Raw genomic sequence first — 23,700 nt, 5'->3', positions numbered from 1 at the left:
AGCTAATGCGTGTGCATTGAATTCATTGACTTGAGCATTTGTCGAAAATATATGCAATGCGTTAATAATTTCGTCATTTTCTCTGCTCTGTAGTAAATCTTTGTCCTCCGAACTTAAGTTTTCCTTCTTAACCTTTATTCTACATCTGTTGAGAAGCTCGGCAAATTGTTTATCTTCCTTTTGTCTCATGATCTCGGTCAAAGTCACAACTTTAAAGGAATCATTCCAAAGATCAAAGTAGCAATCGTGTATGAAAAGAGGCTTTCCCTTAACAGGCGGTAACTGAAAAAAATCACCAAAGGCTAAAACGCTCACATTTCCAAATGGTGTATAATCTCCAGTTTGTTTTATTTGTCTTAGACGGCCGTGTATGTAAGTCAACAGTTTCTTATCAACCATTGAGATTTCATCAATTATCAACAACTTTAGCTGCCCAAGTTTTGTTCTCAGCGTATTTAACTTGTCATCACCAAGTGGTTGATATTCTAATGGCAAAGCGCTGTTTCCAGGTATAGCAAATGTACTGTGAATAGTTGCTCCTCCAATATTAAATGCTGCTACACCCGTTGGTGCCGTTAACAATACTGATATATCGTCTGGATTTGCTAGGGAAGGAGCAAATAATCGTGATAACTCATAGTAAATGCTTTTAATCAAATGGCTTTTCCCAGTTCCAGCACCTCCTGTGATAAAAACTTGTAGTTGCGAAGGTTGTCTTCCACCTATTGTTTCAACACACCATGATTTTAGTTTGTAGAAAATCCTTTGTTGAGTTTCATTCAAAGATCGGATAATCTTTGTGCCCTCATCTTTTGAAATTAAATGTTGGGAAATTTCAACCGATTTAGAAGACTTTTCTAACAAATCAGGAACTTGCAGTTCTAATTCATTATCGTCGGTTTCTTGAGCTTCTTTCTCAATTATACATTCAAGCCTATCAACTTCTGCTTCTGGACAAATCTGTGACCATGCATTTTCTCGAATACCACCATTTTCAAGTGTTTCTTCAGCCTTTTCTAAGGCATCTATATCCATTTCAAATGAACTCCGGTTTCTTTCAACAATTTCTTTAACACCTGAAGAGTTATAAAATTCCTCGTAGCTATTTCTAGATTTAAATTCTTCGATTGATCTGTGAGGACAAAATAATTGCAAATTACTGAAATAATATTTCTCAGCGGATTTATCTGGTGAAAATCGGGGGTATCGTATGACAGCTTTTTCAGTTAATGTTCTTTTCTGAATGTAACCCAAGTTCTTCTGCAATAAATGAATGGGGCTTCTTGGATTTTTTGATACCTGCGATGAAGCTAAAACTCTATACTCAGAGCAGAATGCAGCTAAGCACATACTATCAAATTCATTAGAGACAGGTCTTGCAATGTACTTCTCAGTGAGGCTTGACATCCAAATTTCTTCATCTGCATCTGATTTCTTTTCCAAAACTTTTAAAGGTAGACTCATACGAATCGGATTTTCTCCTATAGGTATAAACTGAACTTTTCTTGAACATCCTTTCAACTGAAAACTGCAAACTCTGAAAGCAGCTTCGTGTGCACTGACTTCTCTATGATGTAAATATGCGGCTCCAAGTTTCTTCATGGCAGTTTTTGCTTCATGATTACCATCTCTGGCTTCTCTTTGGGTGCAATCCAAAATTTGACTCATTTCTCTTTCTGCTTTTGAAATGTAAGATACTATATAGACCACGCATGCATATGCATCAGTTATATACTGAATGTCCATATTTGCATTCCAGCAGGAGAGTAGCTGTGCGTTGTACTGATTGATCCATGATTCTTTAGGATTTCGTTTAAGGACAACACATGTCGACCTTGTTAGAGAGTTGTTTGCCTCCTCAAATTGTTCTTGAGTAATACCTAATGTATGGAATAGTTCTTCAGCAACCATCTCTTTCGAGTCATTTTCTTTAATATAATTCCAAATCCTTGATAACAATTCTTTCGATCTTTCTTTTCGGTTAGTTTCTTCGACATTGTGACGAATAATTTTATCGTAATCTTCTTCTGACATATTCAAATCAACAGTCTTGATATTTTCTTGTTGAGGATGACAAACAAAAGTTCTTTCTGATGGTGGTCGTGGAAAATTGAATCTACATTCTTTTGAACCCTTTTTACATGACTTAGAATGCGACTTACTGTGTGTTTGAACGCTCTTAACAATTTCAAATACTTCGTCATCTTCACAAGGAATTTCACAAGAAACATAAGTATCAATAAAGTCAGCTACTTCACAATCAGCATCTGTATGTATTTTAGGCGCATCTTCAATCCAAAATAGACAATGTGTATGTGGGGATCCTCTTTGCTGGAATTCAACTCGATAAAAGTAATCTTTTACTTTTCCAATAGGATTTGCATTTGATAAGATCACTTTCTTGAGAAAGGTTTGAAACCGATAATCAAACATTCGTGAAACAGTTATTGGATTCTTTTTAAGAATTTCCCATTTCTCTGACAGCGTCAAGTCTTCAACATTTCTTAAGTCATTCTGCTGTTTTAAGATTGCTTCGAATATTTCTGGCCATCTCATTTCAGCAGCAGAGAAAGAACAAAACCATGTTGGAAGACCAAGTTGTCTAATCATTGCAAAAAGATCTTTTTGTGTTGTCTGCCAATATGGGGGAGTCCCTCGTATCGGTTTTAGAAATTTGTATCCATCATCTGATTTAAAAATTTCCTGCAGAGAGTCTTTGTTTTTCAATGACTTCAAAGTTAACTTATTTCCTTCAAAACCTTTCTCTGGTGTCTTTCTCAATGCTATTGAAACGTTTGAAACTACTTGTTGTAGTTCTGTCAAATACTGGGAAAAGAAAATGAAATCGGTATCATTTGCGTATCTAGGATCAACATTCATCAATTTGTTCAAAAGGTATCTGGACAATGTTAAACGGACATCTCTTTCATCGTCAAATATATTTTCACCTGTAGGAAAGTGACATGGAAAGCACTTTGTGTCTATTCCTTTTTCTGTTAAAATGCTAACTGGATTATTTTTTTCACAAGGTGCAAAACAAAATATTTGATCGAAATATTGATCAAGAACCTCTTGGCCTAAATCAACTGGCTGGAGACAAGTATCATGTGGCAATGCATGATTTATTTCATCATCAACAGTTTCGCACATTTCTTTCTCGTGAACATGTTCCTCATAAGAGTCGTCATTGTCAGCAGTAGACATTTCAATGGGGTTTTCCCAGGTCTCATCAAATTTAAGGTCTTTGTAATATTTATTTGTTTTACATAAATACTCAATTGCTCTTCTGACCTTTTGAGTGTTAATGAACTTGAAATCACAATGACCTTTGTAAGCAAGTTTTCGTTTCAATTTGACTTGAATTAATTGGTTATCATTTCCAGGTCGTGGCAGTGACTCTACAGTCTCTGAAACATTGCTAGGTACACAAACAACGGGCCCTTGAACACCAAACTGACCTCCTTTAGGTAAAGCCATCATTTTCTTGAATGGAATGATTTTAGAGACAAGGTGACGCTCAACCGAGTTTAATTCTCTTAAAACGTTTGGTACCTCTACGTTTTCTAATTTATTCATAAAACATTCGCTAGGCATAGTACCAGATAAAAGTTTTCTATGGCAAGTGTAGCAGACCCACAGTTTACATCTAGATGTACATATGTGTTTTTCAGTCCCTGGACATCTTTCTAAATATTTAGTTGATACACATACCTGTCCTAATTCAATTCCGTCTGCGGTTGTATTTTTGTTGTATATTTGAGGTTCGCATATCAAGACTTGTTTTCTAAATAATAGTTTGTAGCATACCGAACAGACATAATCGGGTAACATTTTCATTTCATTACGAAATTGTTCGTGAACAAAAGACCATTTCTTTTCATCTTCATGATTTTTTCTCAGTTTGGCATAAACACATTTCTTAACGTTTTTTCGGTGAACTTCGCTTGTTTTATACTGTTCATAAGATGCCCTCTTGACTTTTGCTTTATGAATGTCATCAGTTTTGTACTTTTGTATCGATGCTTTCTGTACCTTGTCTTTATGAATCTTATCTGTACTGTACTTTGTTTTCGATGCATCTCTAGATTTGTCTCTATAATGTTCATCCAGTTGATACCTTTTTAATGCATGGACTCTTTTTTGATCTTTTCGTTTTTCTCTATGACTAGTACGATCAATATTATTTAGCTTTGCTTTCTTCTTTTTGTAGAGTCTCAATGTTTCTAAACTTTTTCTTTTCCTTCTCATTTTTACAGAGTCAGAAATTTCATCCTGAATAAGCATACCACTCTGTTTAAAATCTTGAAAATCTGTGTTTTCAACAAGATTTGGTACCTTTTGATCCATTTTTGAACTTGTTTGTTCTACCCCAATTATCTCAAACTGGTCTTCAGTTGTATTTGTAACAAGAGGCTTTTGACATACATTTAATTCTGCAACTCTTACACCAGTAATCTCAAACTGTTCAAACCTAGTAGCATTCATAGAATTTGCGAGCGTTATACAATGCAAACTAAGCTCTTCTGTTGTATTGAACTCAAGGAGAATACTATTTCCACATCCTGACACTTTACCATACCCATCTCTAGAATGGGGATCAAAAACATAAAATAAATCTCTGCTCTTGATAATAATGTATGTGTTACCTTTGTATGTAACAAAAGTACCATCTGATTCTGCAAGAGCAATATCTAATGCTTCATGAACAGTATAAGTTTGAAATCCAGAATCATGCAGGCAATTATTAGAATTGATCAACCCATACAACGAATCATTAAATTCAAAATTGAAATCTTTATTAAAGCATTCAATTTGTCTTGGAATTTCTGCAATTAATACAAAATCATTGTGCATGGTAGAGCTATTTAACAATAACTGATACAATTTGTTTCCTGTATTCAAAACCACATTCATGTCATTAACATTCCAGTCCTTTGTTAGCTTTACTTTACTATACATCAAGGAAGCTAGACTGTTCAAAACACATTGTTTACCAGCAGATGCACCGAACTTGGGGTGTCCTTGGTGACAGTTACCTTGTAGTACTTTTCTCTCATTTACACGGTTCTCTGTCACTGTGCTAAAATGATATGCCTCTTCCACAATGATGTCATCAGATCTTGGACGGCTACATCCGAATGTGTCGATTTTTCTATCAACTTTTACATTATGTACAGCTGTTTTCGAAAAAACATTGTTTAATGTTGTGCTCGCAGACATCTTTGATACGTTTTCTTTTTGCACGTCCACAGACAGTACAACTTCGTAATGCGCTCGGTAACAATGTTTCAGATAAATAGCCTCAGGTTCTACATTTAGTCTGCCGTTTGCTTGCTTTCCTGAAAATCTCGCCCACGATTCGTTGTAATCGTCAAAAACAAAAATGTCTGTTTGTAGTAAATGAGCTGCAGCAATAATTTCAACTTCGGTAGCCCACGAACCATTCTTTAACATGCCTTTTTTCAGAACATAACTGCAGACTGATTGATATCCTGATCTTAAAAAGCTAAAAAATGTACTATCGTTCTTCAAAAGATGATTAACAATTGCGCTTCTTATCTTGAAATGATGGCATTCTTCACCAAAGATTGCAAATGATAGTGCTCTAAAGAAACAGTTTCCATCCCCTATAATAGATCTTGTTTTTGAAGGAGCTTTTAGTACCTTCCCAATAGATACAGGTTGTTCTTTTAATCCATTTGCAACACCGTTTGAGCTTGTTCGTTTTTTCAACCGTTCTTTTGTGGCGTTTAAAAGTGGACAAAAACTCCATTCGTTCTTTTCACTGTCGATCACAAACACTTCATCCTCCTTTTGTTTTTTTGCGTCTCCTACTTTTTTTGTTTTTGGTTTCTGCTTCAATACATCAATTAATCGAACTTCCAATTTTCCATAGTCTGGTTGTGATAACTGCTGAAGTTTGCGTTCGATTTGATTTTGTATATCGGTCGGAATTGAATAACACCTTTTCTTGACTGCATCAGAAGACTCGCCATTCTTAACTTTGTCACCCGGTATTTTTCGCTTATTTGACACACTTAATATTTCTTCATATTTCACTTCATTCTCTTTTTCCTCTGCTTTAATTTCATTGTGATCAACTGTGCGTGCTCCCGTTTCGTGTATTCTTTTCAGCAATGTAACTTTTCGTTTAGCTTTGGTTTGGGAGTTCAGTTTCGGTTTATGTGTATCTTTTCTATCACTTTCAGTTTCACTGTTAAGTTTTGTTCTTGTTTCAATTTCATCGTTCAGTTTTATTTCAGTTTCATTGTTTACATTTGTTTCATTTTCATTGCTCATTTTTGTTTCAGTTTCATTGATCATTTTTGTTTCAGTTTCATTGTTCAGTTTTGTTCTATTATCAGTTTTTTTGTCCAGTTTTATTCTTGTTTCAGTTTCATTGTTCAGTTTTCTTTCAATTTCATTGTTCAGTTTTCTTTTAGTTTCATTGTTCAGTTTTGTTTTTGTTTCAGTTCTTGTTTCAGTTTCATCGTTCAGTTTTGTTCTTGTTTCAGTTTCATTGTTCAGTTTTGTTCTTGTTTCAGTTCTTGTTTCAGTTTCATTGTTCAGTTTTGTTCTTGTTTCAGTTCTTGTTTTTGTTCTTGTTTCAGTTCTTGTTTTTGTTCTTGTTTCTGTGTCAAGCTTTTTTAAAGAGGACTCGACAAGCCTCTGGCCACTAACTCCGTTAGTTTTGGCCACTGTTCCTGAAAAGGAACAAGGGTTGTCTGGGTTTTTTAATGAGTCACCCACCAAACTCGATAATTTCTCAGTCTTTGACTTTGCTTTTCTTTTCTCTTTTGCTTTGGCTGCTTTCATGGCAGCTGACATTCGTTTTGACCTCATCCTATAAAAGACAAAGAAAGCAAAATTATAATTTCATTATTGAAATTAATTTGACAGAATTTATTAATGCATTGAATCATTATTTTTTTTAAAGATACAGTCTCATAACTGCAGCCGTGTGTGCATACAATTTGAGTAATGCGTGATGGCACGTTATTAAAACCTTTATGACCTTTATTCATAGCGAGTCAAACTCGTAATTAATACAATCATAGACGCCTCAACGCTAGTAGCAAATTTTAATGAGGCGATAATACGCGGTGGCCTTTTGTGTCGTTTGTTTTGAAACAAGTTTTGTATATCAATTTTTTTTCATTATTGTTTTGATTAAAATATGGCTCAATTGACCGGAAAAACTACTGCAATAACATTAATTAAACACATACTTAGCAAAACCATCGTTTAAAAGCGTTCATAAAATTTGATATAAAATTGGACCAAGCAGCTTTAATAAAAAATACATGTAGTAATATATCTATTAACACTCTTTTGAGTCAAATTCACTTCTCTAACGTCTACCTGTGATTTCATGGTTGCATATTAAATACGACAACATGTTTTATACCTGTAACTTTATAACTTTGTAAAAATTGTTAATTGGCCTTTGATTCCATATCCAATAAATTATTTGAGGAATATAAGATTCAAGCACAATACAACTGCAAACACACATTTATAAAAACAAGCATTCTGAGAGTATTGCATAAGCAATACATGCCCCTACCGGTTTGTGGAAATTGTGAAAACAATGCACTGTTATGCAGAATATCGAACCCGAACATTAAAAAAATGGAATATAAAAAATTAATTTTCTCGAAAACATGTCAACCAGACGCTACAAAAGTGTAAACTTGATCTGTAGTTTGACATTTTGAAGCTGTTCAGCAAAATTCATATTATTCCTCAAACGCATAAAGAAAAAAAGTGTGGAAAACTGAAGTGGGACAGACAGACGGACTAACGGACGGACGCAGAGGAAAGCTATAGTCCCCTCCGGTGAAAACCAGTAGGCGACCAAAAAATTAACGACACAAAACGGGAAATAAAGGGGAATGGTAAGAACGTGTGTCCTTCTTGTCTTTACCATGAAAATAAGAGTTTCATAAAAATTATTGACATAAGATATATTATAATGTTTTTACTTCCAATTAGTTTTAAAAAGAAAAATACAACATAGAATTGTAGAGTGCTTACAAGGTCAACTTTTGGATAAAACAGAGTCATTATTGTGGTCAAAGTCCCAAAACTCCAACAAAAAGTATCGACCAATGTTGATTTTCGAACTTGACCAAAGTATTAGTGGTATAAACATTTGGTATAAATTTAATGAAAATCCGTCAAAATTTGTAGGCATGAGAGCGCTTACAAGGTTAATTTTTGGATAAAACGGAGTCATTATTGTGGTCAAAGTCCCATAACTCCAACAAAAAGTATCGACCAATGCTGATTTTCGAACTTGACCAAGGTATTAGTGGTATAAACATTTGGTATAAATTTAATGAAAATCCATCAAATTTTGTAGGCATGAGAGCGCTTACAAGGTCAATTTTTGGATAAAACGGAGTCATTATTGTGGTCAAAGTCCCATAACTCCAACAAAAAGTATCGACCAATGTTGATTTTCGAACTTGACCAAGGTATTAGTGGTACAAACATTTGGTATAAATTTAATGAAAATCCGTAAAAATTTGTAGGCATGAGAGCGCTTACAAGGTCAATTTTTGGATAACACGGAGTCATTATTGTGGTCAAAGTCCCATAACTCCAACAAAAAGTATCGACCAATGCTGATTTTCAAACTTGACAAAGGTAATAGTGGTATAAACATTTGATATAAATTTAATGAAAATCCGTCAAAATTTGTAGGCATGAGAGCGCTTACAAAAAAGTGTGACGGACGGACGCACGGACCCACGCCCGGCATTTCTATGTCCCCCGCACCGCGTTGCGGCGGGGGACAAAAATAATTGAATTGAATAATAAAGGTTTGGAACACATACAAATAAAAAAAATTCTAGAAAAAAGCTAACAAAAAGGAAAAATAAACATCACTGTAAATACATATGTATAACAGTAATAAATTTACAAATTTATGTATCTGATGATATTTTTTTATTTCATTGTTTTAAAGAAAAACCAACAAAATGACAATAACCCCTCCCTTTGCAGTGAATGGAAATACTGGTAGCCAAGCAATGCTCTTCTTTTGATAAAACTTTGAACTTTCTCCTGTGGTACAATGGAACTCCATATCAGAAAATTGATCCAATAAGATTATGATTTCATCTGATGAGCTTGTTAAATTTATTAAACTCCCAAAACATTACCATGATTACCATACTATGTAAAAATATGTAAAAAAGAAAATTTAATATTACAAACAATTTTAAAATTGCCAAAACGCTAAAATCATATCAGTAATTTTTAATTTCATTTAATTTAATATTTGAACAACTTCTAAAAAATAGTTAACTTCTTTACTAATAATGATAATATTTATTTCCTTTTACATGAAACAGTTTTAAAAAAGCCCCAAAACCACCACCCATTTTTACAGATTATCAATTTTCCCTAAAAACATGCTCCATCTAAACCATGGCTCAGATAATGGCCCCCTTGGGACAAATGAATTCAGCCGCACTTGTCTTTGATATTCTTATTAGCTCCTAAGAATTTTTCATAGACAAACAAATATTTTGCATTGTCAGTTGATAGAATACTTTTAAAAAAAATTGGTGTAGACATAAAAAAAAAACCCTCCATCTGGATGTGTTTAACTAAATATATTTTAGAGTGTTTTAATACTTAGGCCTAATAAAAAAAAATGGTTTGTTTCCGCTTACATGCTGAAAAAAAGTAGGGTCGGTTGGTCGGAATTTTTTTTTATTTTTTCAAATATTTTTGTTTCCCTTTAATATTGCAGTATCCATACATGCCGGTTAGATACTGACACTGCTGAATGGTATAAAATGAGAAATACTTTTAATATCATTCCTGTCTATTAAGCTGGTCTTAAGAAAACACAGAAATGATATTATATATCAGATACTTCCTCTGCCAACGATGAGAGCATTATTAAAATCTACAACACATGGAAACATACAGCCATTTTGAAACAAAACGTTTGAGTTACACTGATGTGAGAAGAGTAACTGCTTCAAGCGTTTTTGTGACCAAAATTTTGAGTATTTTTTTTTCCAAATCGGATAAATAAACGTTTTTCCATCAAAAATCCTTTAAAAAAGTTTTGAGTCGGGGGGTAAAAGCTAGGGTCGGTCGTGAAAGCGGAAACAAACAATTTTTTTTCTTAGGCCTTAGTACTAGTAATTAATTAATAATATCTGTCAGGATTACCTCCCTTACTTTTCAACATCAGTGTATAATATATAGAATAAGGGAAATGAAAACTGTCATAAATTCATTAAATCTTGTCTAATCTTGAAAAAATTGCAGGTGCACATCTTCAGATGGTAATCAACATATGTACAAATTTTCAAACTGTTCCATGCAGTAGTAAAAAATTCTAAGGGGGGGGGGGGGGGGGGGGGGGGGGGGGATGGGATTAAGTTGCATCTACAGACAGATGGACAGACAGACATACAGGGTGAAACCAATATACCCCCCCCCCCTAAACTTCGTTTGGGGGGTATAATAAAATATTATAAATCCTTAAACTTAAAGCTGATTGAATACCAAATATAGTTAACGCTTTTAAAAAATGGTTATGCCAATTATATGTATAATTTGCAGTAGTATCCCTGGTCAATGAAGCCATATTTCCAAAAACAAATTATGTTCAAAATTTTGTTTATAAAACAAACAACATAAAAGGGTATCTCATTATTTCACCTCAGATTAAAATTCACCCGACAGGCAGGTATGCTTATACTACGACTTTGACATCACTATAAAAAAAAGGTCATACTGTTTTTTGCAAATCAAATATCAAACCTGTGTACATTTCGTTCACTAATATTTTTGAAGCTTGATAATTGATATGTTTAAAATATGTGCGTAACATGCGCATTATTTATACTCAATCATTTGGGGGAAGAAACCAAATTGTTTCCTTTTCTAAACATTCTCATAATGCAATTTTTGATGCTTTAAAAACAAAATATCAGTATATTTCCTTATAAAATAGGCAGTGATGCGTTTATAATACAATAACTCATCATGGTTACAAGAATCAAAAAAGAAATTTCAAAGTTAAAAAATAAATTATTTTCTTTCTGCTTTAAACAGTCTTTGAACAATTTTCTCAGGTTCATAATTTGAAAACATCAACAGTGTGTCCCTAATCATAATAATAAAACATACTTTTATTTATTTCAAATCCCGTTTGAAACAAGATTACCTATGGTATGGTTGTTTACAAACAAATCCACAACACATGCTATATTCTTAAATGCTTGACCAAACCAACTGCAATATCGTGTTTATTTATTGCAACAAAATCACTAGATATGTTTATCGCTCACATTTATATTGGAGACCGTGCCCGATAGCAAATAAATTAACATATCAAATTTTATTTCTGTGGGGCACGGTCTCCACTTCAAATGTAAGTGATAAACTTAAATAATATTTAGTGAATTTTTTCACCTTATTGTATTCATCTGCCATTTCTTGATTAAGCAAATTTATACTTATGCAAAGAGTTGTCATTAACCAGGGAGGCAAAGTCGGGTTTTTTGTACACATTTTAGTTGAATAAATGGAATAAAAATCTTGTAATACATTTAATAATTTAAAGAACTTATTTCTTATGCGCATTTAAAAGGCGCAGAGCATGAATTTTTGGACGATTGCCAATCCAGAGGATCGTTAAAAAGCTGCTGAGCATTAGCTCGATGCCTTAAGGACGTTGTTAATTCAGGGTTTGAGTTCTCAAATTCCGATTGTTATAAAGTTCAATGTCATGAGTAAAATTTGTTCTATATAAACACTAAAAGTATGTATGAAATAAATTATTTTTGACAAACCATTTGATATTTTTACTATATTATGGAATTAGGCTCAAGCAAAGTTGGACTTTTAGCAAAACAGCGCGCTAGAGGAAATTCGAACTATAATTTCACTGAAATATTTTTGGTAGTACTGTAATATTCAAAGTTAAGATTTTATTTGTTAGTTAACATAATTTTGCATATTTTCTGTAGGTTTTATCTCCCTTTTTCGTTTAGATATTAGAATGGCACACACTACAACAATATTGAAAATTGCTAAAAAAAAACGATAGAAGACACCATATCTCAAAATTTTGATCATTGACCTCATATAACTTTTATGCCTGCAGAGTAAGGTCAATATACCTACTTTAATGCTATCAATGTTTTAGCATTATAATTATTCAGTTTTTTGTAAAATTGAATTAAAAAAGAGTAGGAATTTGAAAACTGATAGAGGAAATTCGAACTGGAATATTCATAAAAATTGTGAAGCTTTGCGTCTATTTAGTGTCACTGCCATTCATAAACTGTATTTCATTTTTAAAAGAGTTTAGCAATTTGTATTATTTTCACAATTAAGAAAATTTTAATTATAGTGTAAAACTAAAATATTAGGGACTTTTCTTAAATTTTCAAAAAATATTCAATGACCATTATCTCAAAATTTTTTGAAAGTGAAAATAAGCAGGTAATGCTAAGTAATGGCAAAACATCATGTAATGTCATTGGTCAGTGCGTTTCTTGGTTCTGTGTTTAATATGCAAATTAGTATTCACATCAATGAAATCGAACAACCAATCGGTGAGTAATATAGTAATCAGCAAACTGGCAAGCTGCTAGTAAAACAGTAATACTTCTATGACAGTGCCTATGAGCGGTGTTTATCTTTAAGGTAAGGCTTAATGCCTTATCTATACTTATAAATTAAGACATTATGCCAATAAACTCAAAACTGCCTGCATCAGAGTAACTGCTTACACCTTGGGTATTTCAACACATGTGATATGATGTCTGTACATGTTGTAGCTATGAATGAATTTTACCTGCTAAGTAATTACTGTAAAATTAATCAACAAGTGAAAAGCTGTCAATGTGACAGCAAACCGTTTTTTTTTTTTTTTTATTTGAACTGTATCCATAATCCATGTCAACCCTGAATTGATAAACACTGACAACTGTATTCAGTGTAATGGAGTACCCTATATGCAATATTTTGTCAAAAAATGACTAAGTTCAAAGCTGGTATTTTTTAAAAAAATATCAGAAATCAAAATCCTAGCAATATGCACACCTTTAATATATGTACAAGTGATCTGCAAAAGAACAACTTCTTATCTTGAAAACTGAAGCAGGAGTTATCCGTACAATGAGGGTAACCTTTTGGCAAAGTACAACCACTGGGGAGAGAATGGGATAGATTTTTCTAGAGTGGGGTAACCAAGAACGCAGGTCGACTTATTAATGTCATGGCGAATTGTGTAGGACCAGGTCATCATGCATCGCGGGCAGATACCTTGACTCGGACATCATTGGTTAATGCAAAAAATTTAATAACTAAAATGGAACAATTTAATGCGATTTAAGTTTTGATGGGGAGAACTTTCCAGAATCAGGTGCCCAGAAACACAGTTTGACTTATTAATGCCATGGCAGAAAGTGAAGGGCGAGGTAACAAGATACTTTGGATCTGACAACTTGGTTTAAAATGTTTAAAATATGCAAATAAATATGCATACACTAGCGTTTTTTCAAATTTTATACATTTCTATGCTAAACAGATTGGTAGAAACCTTATAAACGGTATTTGTAAACAATTGCAATAAACAGATTTGTGCCCTGCATCTATATCATGTATATGACTAAATAATGTATGGATGAAAACATAAAACGGGGAGGTTAATGGGGACCTTCCCCTCCCTCATTTTTTTTTTATAACAGTCTTTTCTCTAAAAAAATTATTCTGAATAGTGATAAAAAGTTATAGTTCTTACAATTTTACCTAAAGAACATAGATATGAAACACTTAAGATATCCAATCAATATTAGGACATGTTATTCTAAACTTGAATATCAATCATTTTTTAAAGTTTGGAACAAATGATGATAATACACAATAGTGTACAGCGAGATGTTATACTATTATCTGATACAAATCTGATCAATAATGATTTGCAGCAAAATCACTAGATATGTTTATCGCTTACATTTATATTGGAGACCGTGCCCGATAACAAATAAATTAACAAATTTTATTTCTGTGGGGCACGGTCTCCACTTAAAATGTAAGTGATAAACTTAAAGCATTTTAGAATAGAAACCCTTACCAAAATGAATTGTTTGCGGCAAACTTGCAGCAAACTTGCCGCAAATTTTCGGCAAACTGATTAGTTTACCAGAAAACTTTAGAACTTGTTTGCCGATCTTTGCCAGTAGTAGCGAACTTCTGGTAAACCTCTTATATTTTGCCAAAAGTTTACCAGACACCCAATTATGTTTGCAGCTTCTTCGCCAGAAGTGGCAAACTTTTGGCAAACACCTAAAAATTTGCCAGAAGTTTATCACAAACATTTCTTCTTTTTTCTCTGTTTTTTTTACTTCATGAGCTTGCAAAAGCTTTACCAGAAATAAGACTTATACAATTTCATATGTACACATTCAGCACAAATTTAAGACTGTCAATTATAATGAATTGCTTTTATAATTTGTGTATAGAGAAAAAATAAATCTAATTAATATTTTTGGATTTAAGTTTTATTCTACGATAGTCTCGATAAAAATGTTTATTATTACGAAAATAAGCATGATGCTTCATAATGACCCCCCCCCCCCCAGACCCCACGTATTACGTGAACACCAACCTGTCTGTTCTTTTGTTATGCTATATTCTTTTTTCCTACGTTCAAATATCAGTCAACTTGGATTTGAGTATATAAACCGCTTGATGTTGAATCATGTAGATTGAAGAGTTTTCCGTAACGTTATGCTGTTCAGTGTTTGTTTCTACTTTTACTTTTGTTTCAATGTTAAGCTACGCGCGCGCTGATTGGTCGATCAATAGCTAGCCGCCAATTTTCACATTCGATGCTGCCATGTTGTCTGCCATCACCAAGATGGTAAAGTGAATAAAAATAAGGGAATAAGGCTGTGCACAAGGTATAAGAAACATTGTCAATGGAGTGTTTACTTTTGGAAAATCCACGGCTAAACAGAGGACGAATATAAGTGAATGAATCGAGTCTCAACACCCAAGGCCACTGCATGCACCATCTGCATGATCATGAGCACGTTTTTGAAAAAAGTAAGTGAAGTAATGAAAACATATTCGTTGACTGGCAGTTTAAACAGTTATTGGAATATAAAACGAAAGACTGTGATCTTTTATAATGAGTTTAACAGTATAAGGCCGTCCCTATGACAATGCGGGGTGTCGAATCGAGCAAAACGCTCATTATTGACATCGTTGTGATGCATGAACAAATGATTAAAATTTATTTAAACAACGCCAAATTTAGGAAATTATCATTACATAGTGTAAAAGTACATTTTATATGATTTACATTTTTATTACTTAAATAAAAGAATTCATGTTCTACTCGCATAGTCAGAGTTAGAGTAGGCCTAGTGCAAATTTGTAGCTTTATATAGATTTATAGATTGAGTAAGTATATGATAGGCTAACTTGTTTTAATCTGAAAACAATTGTGCTTATATGAAATCCATTTATCTTCCCAATAGGTGTCTGCCCTGGTGACTGGGTTACACAGACCTAAAGAAAACCATGGAAAAAAAACCCACTGATTTTATGATCAAATGATGCAACCAAAAAAGAGTGAAGACAGAATTTGTGTAAGACTTACGTAGAAAAGCATATAAACAACAGTGCTGAAGTCTGACCATTCCATTGTGGGTATTATTGTGATATTCGGCTATTTGTGTGATATTGTTTATGTGTGAAATTAAATCGGAGAGCACGTACAGGAGACCGTCATAAAAAAGACATCGAGAATGCCTTAAAGAATCCGTGATTAATTGTAACATGCCCAGTGACCGTGCAGGGCTTAATTGTGAACTACCGGTAAAAGTATCGACCTAATTTCCGAAAAATATGGTATACGGTTTGAACTCAGCTCATTGTGAACTTTTGACAAGTCCATCTGCGCATGCATGTTGTGATCAAACTGCATTCAAGTTTATCGATCTGCAGCAACAAATCATCACCTATCGGTTGAGTACTATTTGTCAAATTTCAATATGGTTTGTTCATCAGTTTTGTGTTTATTTTTGAAATTTATAAAATGTGTAAAATTTTAAGTTAATTACTTGTGTCCTTTATCTCTAATTTTGCTGCAACTGTTTAAGTTAAACAACATCTTTGTCAATCACCAGTAGAAGTTATTTGTTAATTGATTGAAAAGCATAGTACATGTATTAGTAACTCATTATTAAATGATTATTAGTGTTTATTAATTGTTTTTCTTATGTTGTAATATCTTAAAGTTGCTATGTCTATCTGTAAGCTTGCGGCAAATTTGCCGCAAACAGTTTGCCGGAAGCTAATTTGCATACGAATTCTGAACTTGCTGCAAATTTGCCGCAAACAGTTTCCCAGAAGCTAATTTGCATACGAATTCTGAACTTGCCGCAACTTTGCCGCAAACAGTTTCCCAGAAGCTAATTTGCATACGAATTCTGAACTTGCCGCAACTTTGCAGCAAACAGTTTGCCAGAAGCTAATTTGCATACGAATTCTGAACTTGCCGCAAATTTGCTGCAACTGTTTGTCGCAAATTTGCAGCAACCTCTCTGCAAATTTGCAGCAACTGTTTGCCAGAGGCCTTATATTTTGGTAAGGGAAAAGAATAACCGAGAGAAATTTTCAAAAATATCATTAACTATTAAGCAGTAACTAATTAATGAAGATTGCATGATAGTCTATGGGGACAATAAGGGTGCAACGATAAACCTTGAGACGGTATATCATGGTAAAAATATGCTACAGTTCAATGTCACGATACAGTAGGCTATACCGAGGTTCAGTATTTCGATCCGGAATATATTTATCTGTCCGGTTTGGTTTGAAAATTATATTTTCAAAATGGCTTCCGGTGTTGAAAAACGTGCTAAGCATAATTTAATTTTGACCCCAGCTACAGTGCATCCCATAAATCTTCGATAGGGTAACATTTTCGGTTTTGTAGGATAAATGAAATTGGTTAACAAAGTTCCCAAATCGAGTGTTTCTACATGCAAGGACTATTTTGCAGATGTTTTCCTACAAACAAACGACATGCGTATTGCACCTCGTATAAAATGGCAATTATCCATGAATTTGTCTGTTGTCGCAAGAAATTAATGCCACTTTCCTAGATGTACAAAAATGTAATTAAAATTAAAGGTCACCCTTGTCATTAAATATTTTGTCTTCAGAAAATTCATTACATCTATAATAGGAGCATAAATAATTTTATTGTTGTCAGTGTTGAAATAACGATATTGATGCCAACATTAGATTTTTACCTTATGCAGATCATGTTGACATTCTGATATTTATACAGCTGATTAAGAAAAATATGTGGAAAAAAAATAACTAAAAGTTTTTGTTATTTTTAAAAGCACATCAAAAGTATCACGATACGTATGGTATGATATTGTCTGTATCGTGATACGTATCGTATCCTGAGGCAAGTGTGTCGTTGCACCCCTAGGGGACTAGCACATTTTTTATAATAAAAAAGTAAATACTCAAAGTATCAATAAATTCTCCAGACTGGTGGAAATATGCATTTAATCAATAGGAATAGGAAAACTATTAAAAACAAATTTTATACTATATAGATATTTTTTTAATTGAATTTTATTGATTTAAAACAAAGGGGGGTGGGGGGTTCAACTCTTCGATAACAGGAAAAGGTCAATTATTAGGACACATTCAACTCTTGCATACTGATACTTAAACATGACACATACATGTATGTCCAAGTATGCTAAGTATAAGGCCCATACATATCTGTCATGCTTCCTGATTCATTGAACATGGGCTATTATGGATCAGATAACTTAATACAAACTCCCTGTTTTACACCTTAATTTTTTTTTCTCCAGTCAGTTACAACAATAAGAATTAAGGCCACTTACATGAATATATTATTCATTTCAGTTTAGATTTTTAACTCTGCCCACTCCTTCAAATGTCCAGCCAATATACTGAGCTTTTTTTTCAATTAAAGCAATTATGAAAATTTTGAAAACAGTACATGTATATACAAAAATGTAAAAAATATATGTATCATATTAATGTGTTAAGTGTTAATTCGGGATATCATCTAGTATATTACGTAAATGGTACACATTATGTCAGGCAAAAAGCCTTACCTTAACTCGAACATGGGCTATGCATGGTACATAGGACAAGACGAGGACAGGTAGATACAAATGGGTACTGGGTACTTGGTAAGAACTTGACTGACTACTCTACTGGCGTGCGACCAGTTCTTGCCAAGTGCCATTTCTCGCCAGTACATTGTGACGCCATTTTATCAACACATAAAATTATAGGCGTAAATGACGTCACAATGTACTGGCGAGAAATGGTACTCGGCGAGAACTGGTCGCACGCCAGTACAGTTCCAGGTAATAAGTTGGGTACTGGACCAGGGTCAGAGGTCATTTGCATATTAATTTAAACAGGTATTAACAATAAAACTGTCCCAACTTGTTAAACAGCTTTTTAATATAAATTCAAAAGCATGGGTAAAAACATAGTTTTGAGGCTGTATCTGTTCAGTGAAAAACAATGACATACAAGTTTTAAACTCATCTATAAAATATTAAAACAATCTTGTGTTGTCGCTAACATGCTAAACCACAGGGGCTCGTCAAGAAGTTTTTCAACCTTTTATATATATCACCTCTATACAATAAAATACACGTGTATATACAGTAGAGGTGGTAGATATAAAAGGTTGAAAACTTCGTGCCGAGCCCCTGTGGCTAAACAAATAAAAGTCATTTTACTTACAGGTTTTCTATGTAGGTCTCTTCCTGATATAACTAAAGGCACCAATGTAAACAGTACTGCCTTCAAAAATTCTTCGTCACTGGTTCTCAGAGCAACAGGTCTTGTGGTTGTAGCAGAACACTTTAAAATATGTTTTTTCGAGCCTTCTCAGTCAGTCAGTGCTGTCAAACATGTGGGGCTACCTGCACGAGGAATATTAGCTATTTATGTACTCCGAACCCGATGGACGTGATCATGGTGGTTTCGCTCCAAGACACATTCGCACCTTTCATTAATGTGCTCTCATATTTGCTAGCTATGAGGACAATTGTAAATTAATTCCGAGACAGCAACTACATATTTCATGAGCCAAACCCCCTTTTGTTCGCATTTTTTGGGTTAAAAATATACTTCCATACACCCAGGTGTCAACAGTGTGTCGTTGTTTTCCCTTTTCACAGTTTACTATACATTTCATTGAAAACCAACATTTTTCAAGTAACTCCTTGACAGATTTTGAAAAAAACCTGGATTGATAAATTTAGAATTTCTCTAGCCTTCTTGGCATCATACATTACTTAAATATTTTTAAAATCTTCAATACATGAGTTTTGATATTAACAATCAAATGTAAGATTTTTCGGCCTGCATTTTGCAAAAGATTTATTATAAAAATGTTCGTGCTGTGTTGAAATATCTTATTTTACAAACATGTTGTCAAAACACTATTTCAATGCAAGTCAAAAAGTGAAAAATGAATCTACTTTAATCAACATAAATTTATTCAAAATCTGACCACCAGAATTTTTTTTTAAGTCTTGATTTTAATTATATATATTTGGGGGAAAAAAAATATTTTTGTCACGCATGCTTTTACAGAGAAACCAGAAAACGTTGAAAGTCTAAAAAGAGATGAAGCGGAGCTGGACTGATGGATTTAGAGGAGGGGGTTCCCTGGAAAATTCAAACATTAAATTGACTTAGTGATCGGATTTGTATCAGATAATAGTAACTGTATAACATCTCGCTGTACACTATTGTGTATTATCATCATTTGTTCCAAACTTTAATTGAAATGAAAACATTTGTTAAGAGAAGGTAGAATTCCATCAAATATTTGTAGAATACCATAATCTGTGTGCTATCCGAACAGTAAATTAAATATATTACATAACTTTTAGTATATGTATAAAGGTTATTGATATTAAAAATGTTAATGCACGTCTTCTGCGTAAGTCTTGAGACTGTGTGTATATAGGCGATGCATATGAGATGGGGGTTTTTTTTCGCTTCAAAAAAGTCTAAATCATAATTACTATTCAGTGGCGTCGGAAGCAAAATTAAAGTGGAGGAGAGGAGAGCTAAGACTTATCAGAAATCTTGATCAGCGGAAAAAAAAAATAAAAGAGTTATGGTTATGTTTAAAAAATAGCCCCCGCCCAAATCCCCGGTCCCGACGCCTATGCTATTACTTATTTTATTTTTAGACTGTGCAAAACTGTTTTTACAGGAACGTTGCCATTGTAGGTACTTATTCAAAATACCTGGAAATGACATTCATAACACTAACGTGGTTCGACACCTGACGAAGTCGCTGCGTTACAGATACAGATCTGGTTAATACTGATTTTTTTTCCTGTTGATACCAAAAAATCAATTATAAACATGTTATTTTAAAAACATCGCTTTTTGGATAGGAAATAAAAACACATCAATTTGGTATAAACAGATGATCATACGTAAGTAATGGCTTTCTGGCATTCCCTTTTTCCCTTTTAGTAAAAATATCAGAAAAAAATAACATTTTCCCCCGAATTCTTCAACGCCTTGGTAGATGTATACATCCACTTGCCTGAATAAGAACTTATAAGAAATGTTAATTAAAAGAAAGATAACTTCAGAACTTTATAAGTACACCTGTAGCTGCATGTTTATAATTTCATTTCTCGGACACAAAACTATCAGTAGAATATTTATGCTCTACTTTCTTTAAGCAAAGCGAGATAACTCTTTCAAAATAGTTGTTTTTAACTTCAATAAAATTCATTTTTTTAGGCCCTGTTTACTCATATAACGAGTCAAAAAATGGCCCCTCGGACCATAATTTTATAAATGTACACTCCACTTTGTACTATAAATCGAAAAGATTTTACAAATCAGATAAAAAATAAAAAAGTTACAGCTAAAGGACTGTTTTGAACGTTGGCCCCTGCAGATCCCATATTTTTTCGAATTTTCCACCCAAAACCTTTTCCGGTCTGCGCATTATATGTGTCATTACACATATAAAAAATTGTAATATTTAATTGAAGACTTTTTGAGAAAACGAATGACGCGTGATTTTAGTTTAACATTAAAACTCCCATAGACGAGATTTATCGACCTATAAAACCGGAAGTAGTAAACAGATTTTAATGAAACTCGGAATGTATATTAATTACTTCTATCTTAATAATGTTCAGGCATCAAATAAATTTTTAAAGGTCATTTGAATGTTTTGGTTTTTTCATCCCCCTTTTTTTAAATTTGTGGGCTTTATATTTCAAAAACGGTAAGATAAAGATACTTGTCAACGCTTACAATTTTGTATAGCTAGACAAGATATATCTAATTGTAAAGTTTGAACGTTCAAACTTAAAAAATAAACAAAATATTGGGATTTTTTAATTTTTAGAATTGTCTCTGTAGGTTCCGGAAGTACCGGAACCGGAAGTTCAAAACCTTACATTCCATACTTTGAAAGGATGGCTTTATAACAGTTGCATTATTGATTCAATATATCTGACAGCTTTTAAAAAATCGCTGTCAGAAAACTGTCTAGTATAATAATAAAAAAAGACGAAAACAATAGGTCTTTTCGACCGAAAGTCGAAAAGCCCTAATAAGAAACATCAGAATAACAATAGGTCTTTTCGACCGAAAGTCGAAAAGCCCTAATAAAACAGAACGAAACCAATAGGTATTTTCGACCGAAAGTCGAAAAGCCCTAATAAAATACACACTCACACAACTAAGATTTACGCATTGAATATACTCAGTATTTTAAGATGTTTGAATATTATTAATCTATGATTTGAATAATTAAATTTTTTAACAGATGCCTAAGGCAACTGCGGTAAATGAACTTACCGAATTGACAGATATTTTATATTACTATTATAAAATAGATAAATAAATATAATTATGGAGAAGGAGATAAACTCTTCCTTTCTCTCGGCTGTCTGGGGGTGAAGTGTGATAGATTTAGTATTTGGCGCCAAGCATGCGCACTTAAATGCAAATCTTGTAAAACCACTCATTCACTATTTCTTAAATATCAACCAATCATACAACTCTCACATGACCCAAACACCTTTGACCTTTCACACTCCAAACTCAACCAATGAATGTAAAACACCACGAATATCAATGAAATCTGGAAACGCAGTAAATTCCAGTGATCTGTAATTCACTATGTTTATAGATAATGATGAATATGATATATGAATATGAGTGCATTATATATCAATATATTAAAATAAATATTGAATCAATGAATAATTCACCCTGTGACATCCTCCACCTCTTTGAGAAAATGTCTCCTGCCATTTCAAGTACGAAAAGAAATAGAAATGTAGTTTCAAAACGTTGTAATGTTCAATTGAAACCGCACGTCGCAATACGCTTGTTAACGGACGACGACGGACCAATTGCAATAGGACCCCGGAGTGACTCAGGCGACCTAAAAATCTAGACCTTTTTAATAAACACCCCTGCGAAAAAATGTGCAATTTTAGACAAAAAATGATATTTTCAAAAATGTCATTCAGTAAACATAAACAAAAGCCCCAGTTGGATTTGAACTCATGACCTGCGTTTCACAAACCTGATACTTTAACCACTGAGCTATGACGATATACATCTGAATCGATTGATTTAAACACACCCCTGCGAATGTGTTCGGAATGTTTTCTTTATCGTTGCTAAGTATGTAATAAATCCAGAGGTGCTCGAATGAAAGTTCACGAGACTTCACCGAGATTTGTTCAGTTCCTGTGAAATTTTGAGCGGAAGTATAAGTGTTCGGAAAATATTCTCAAAATACGTAAGTACTGTTCGATTTTCATATCATATCCTACTTTGATTTATGTTAAAACATCAACATCTTTTAAGATGTATGTCTTAGTTCACCATCTAGCGGTTTTTTAAATTAAACGATGATATTCAGAACAGAGTTATCGTTCGTGTTCAACCACGTGTCAAGTGGTTGATAATAAAAACATTGGATTGCTTAATGAAATCAGCCATGTTTGATGCTTGTGGTGTACAATACCATGTTTTTTAAAAATAATAATGGGTGAATGTTTTGCATAAAAACTTAGTATACGAGGGTTGTTCGGAAATTATTGAGACAACACAAATATCTCTCTTTTTAAGCGGCGTATTTTAATGAAAATTGGCATGAACATTGAAGAAACCTATCCGACTAATTGAGCAAAGTAATATAACAAAATGATTAATAGTTTGTTTATGACAGTACATAAACACGTCGGTGGTCGGGGTACCCTGCGCAGGCACAAACTTGGAGTTTCAAAAACTTAAAGCATCTTTATTTTAAGTGTATTCTTGATAAATGAAATCAATTTATGTATGGTCATTTTACTATCTATTGTGACTAACTTTTGTGCAAGTTTAACTAGTGTCCGAGTTGAAATACAAAGAGAGTACTGAAATATTTACCAAGCAATTGAAATCTAACTGAGACTCTAATTTCCGAACAACCCTCGTATCGAGCCATTTTCAATGAACATTCTGCATTAAAAAGTACAGTCTGTTTCACTATTGATGTTATTACTAGGTCAGGCGCGGATCGAAAATTAATTCTAAGGGGGGGTCTCTACCACGCATGTTAATTGTCGCAACAGCGAA

General features: G+C 33.4%; 2 protein-coding genes and 1 long non-coding RNA gene across 3 annotated transcripts in view; 1 reads left to right on the top strand and 2 right to left on the bottom strand.

The window, feature by feature from the left end:
* The window catches only part of LOC105346154 (uncharacterized), a 39,417-nt gene that overhangs the window by 15,184 nt on the left and 533 nt on the right, over positions 1 to 23,700 (bottom strand). The window lies entirely within an intron of this gene.
* Positions 654 to 18,980, bottom strand: LOC136276075 (myosin-2 heavy chain-like). Its single transcript, XM_066086948.1, has 4 exons — positions 18,814 to 18,980; positions 4,668 to 6,844; positions 4,575 to 4,585; positions 654 to 722 (listed from the first exon to the last, which is right to left on the bottom strand). The coding sequence occupies exons 2-4, from the start codon at positions 6,841 to 6,843 to the stop codon at positions 654 to 656; spliced, it is 2,256 nt and encodes a 751-aa protein (XP_065943020.1). The 5' UTR covers position 6,844; positions 18,814 to 18,980.
* LOC136276554 (uncharacterized) lies at positions 14,629 to 16,256 on the top strand. The gene is made up of 2 exons (XR_010715060.1): positions 14,629 to 15,093; positions 15,531 to 16,256. It is a non-coding gene; the product is annotated as an uncharacterized lncRNA (long non-coding RNA).

Source organism: Magallana gigas, chromosome 6 (assembly GCF_963853765.1).
Source record: "Magallana gigas chromosome 6, xbMagGiga1.1, whole genome shotgun sequence".
Lineage (NCBI taxonomy): Eukaryota > Metazoa > Mollusca > Bivalvia > Ostreida > Ostreidae > Magallana > Magallana gigas.
Note: the sequence above shows the minus strand (reverse complement) of the source record. Positions and strands in the feature narration are given on the sequence as shown.

Coding starts and splice junctions, on each gene's coding strand:
- LOC136276075 (XM_066086948.1), bottom strand. CDS start 6,843: ATGAGGTCAAAACGAATGTCAGCTGCCATGAAAGCAGCCAAAGCAAAA.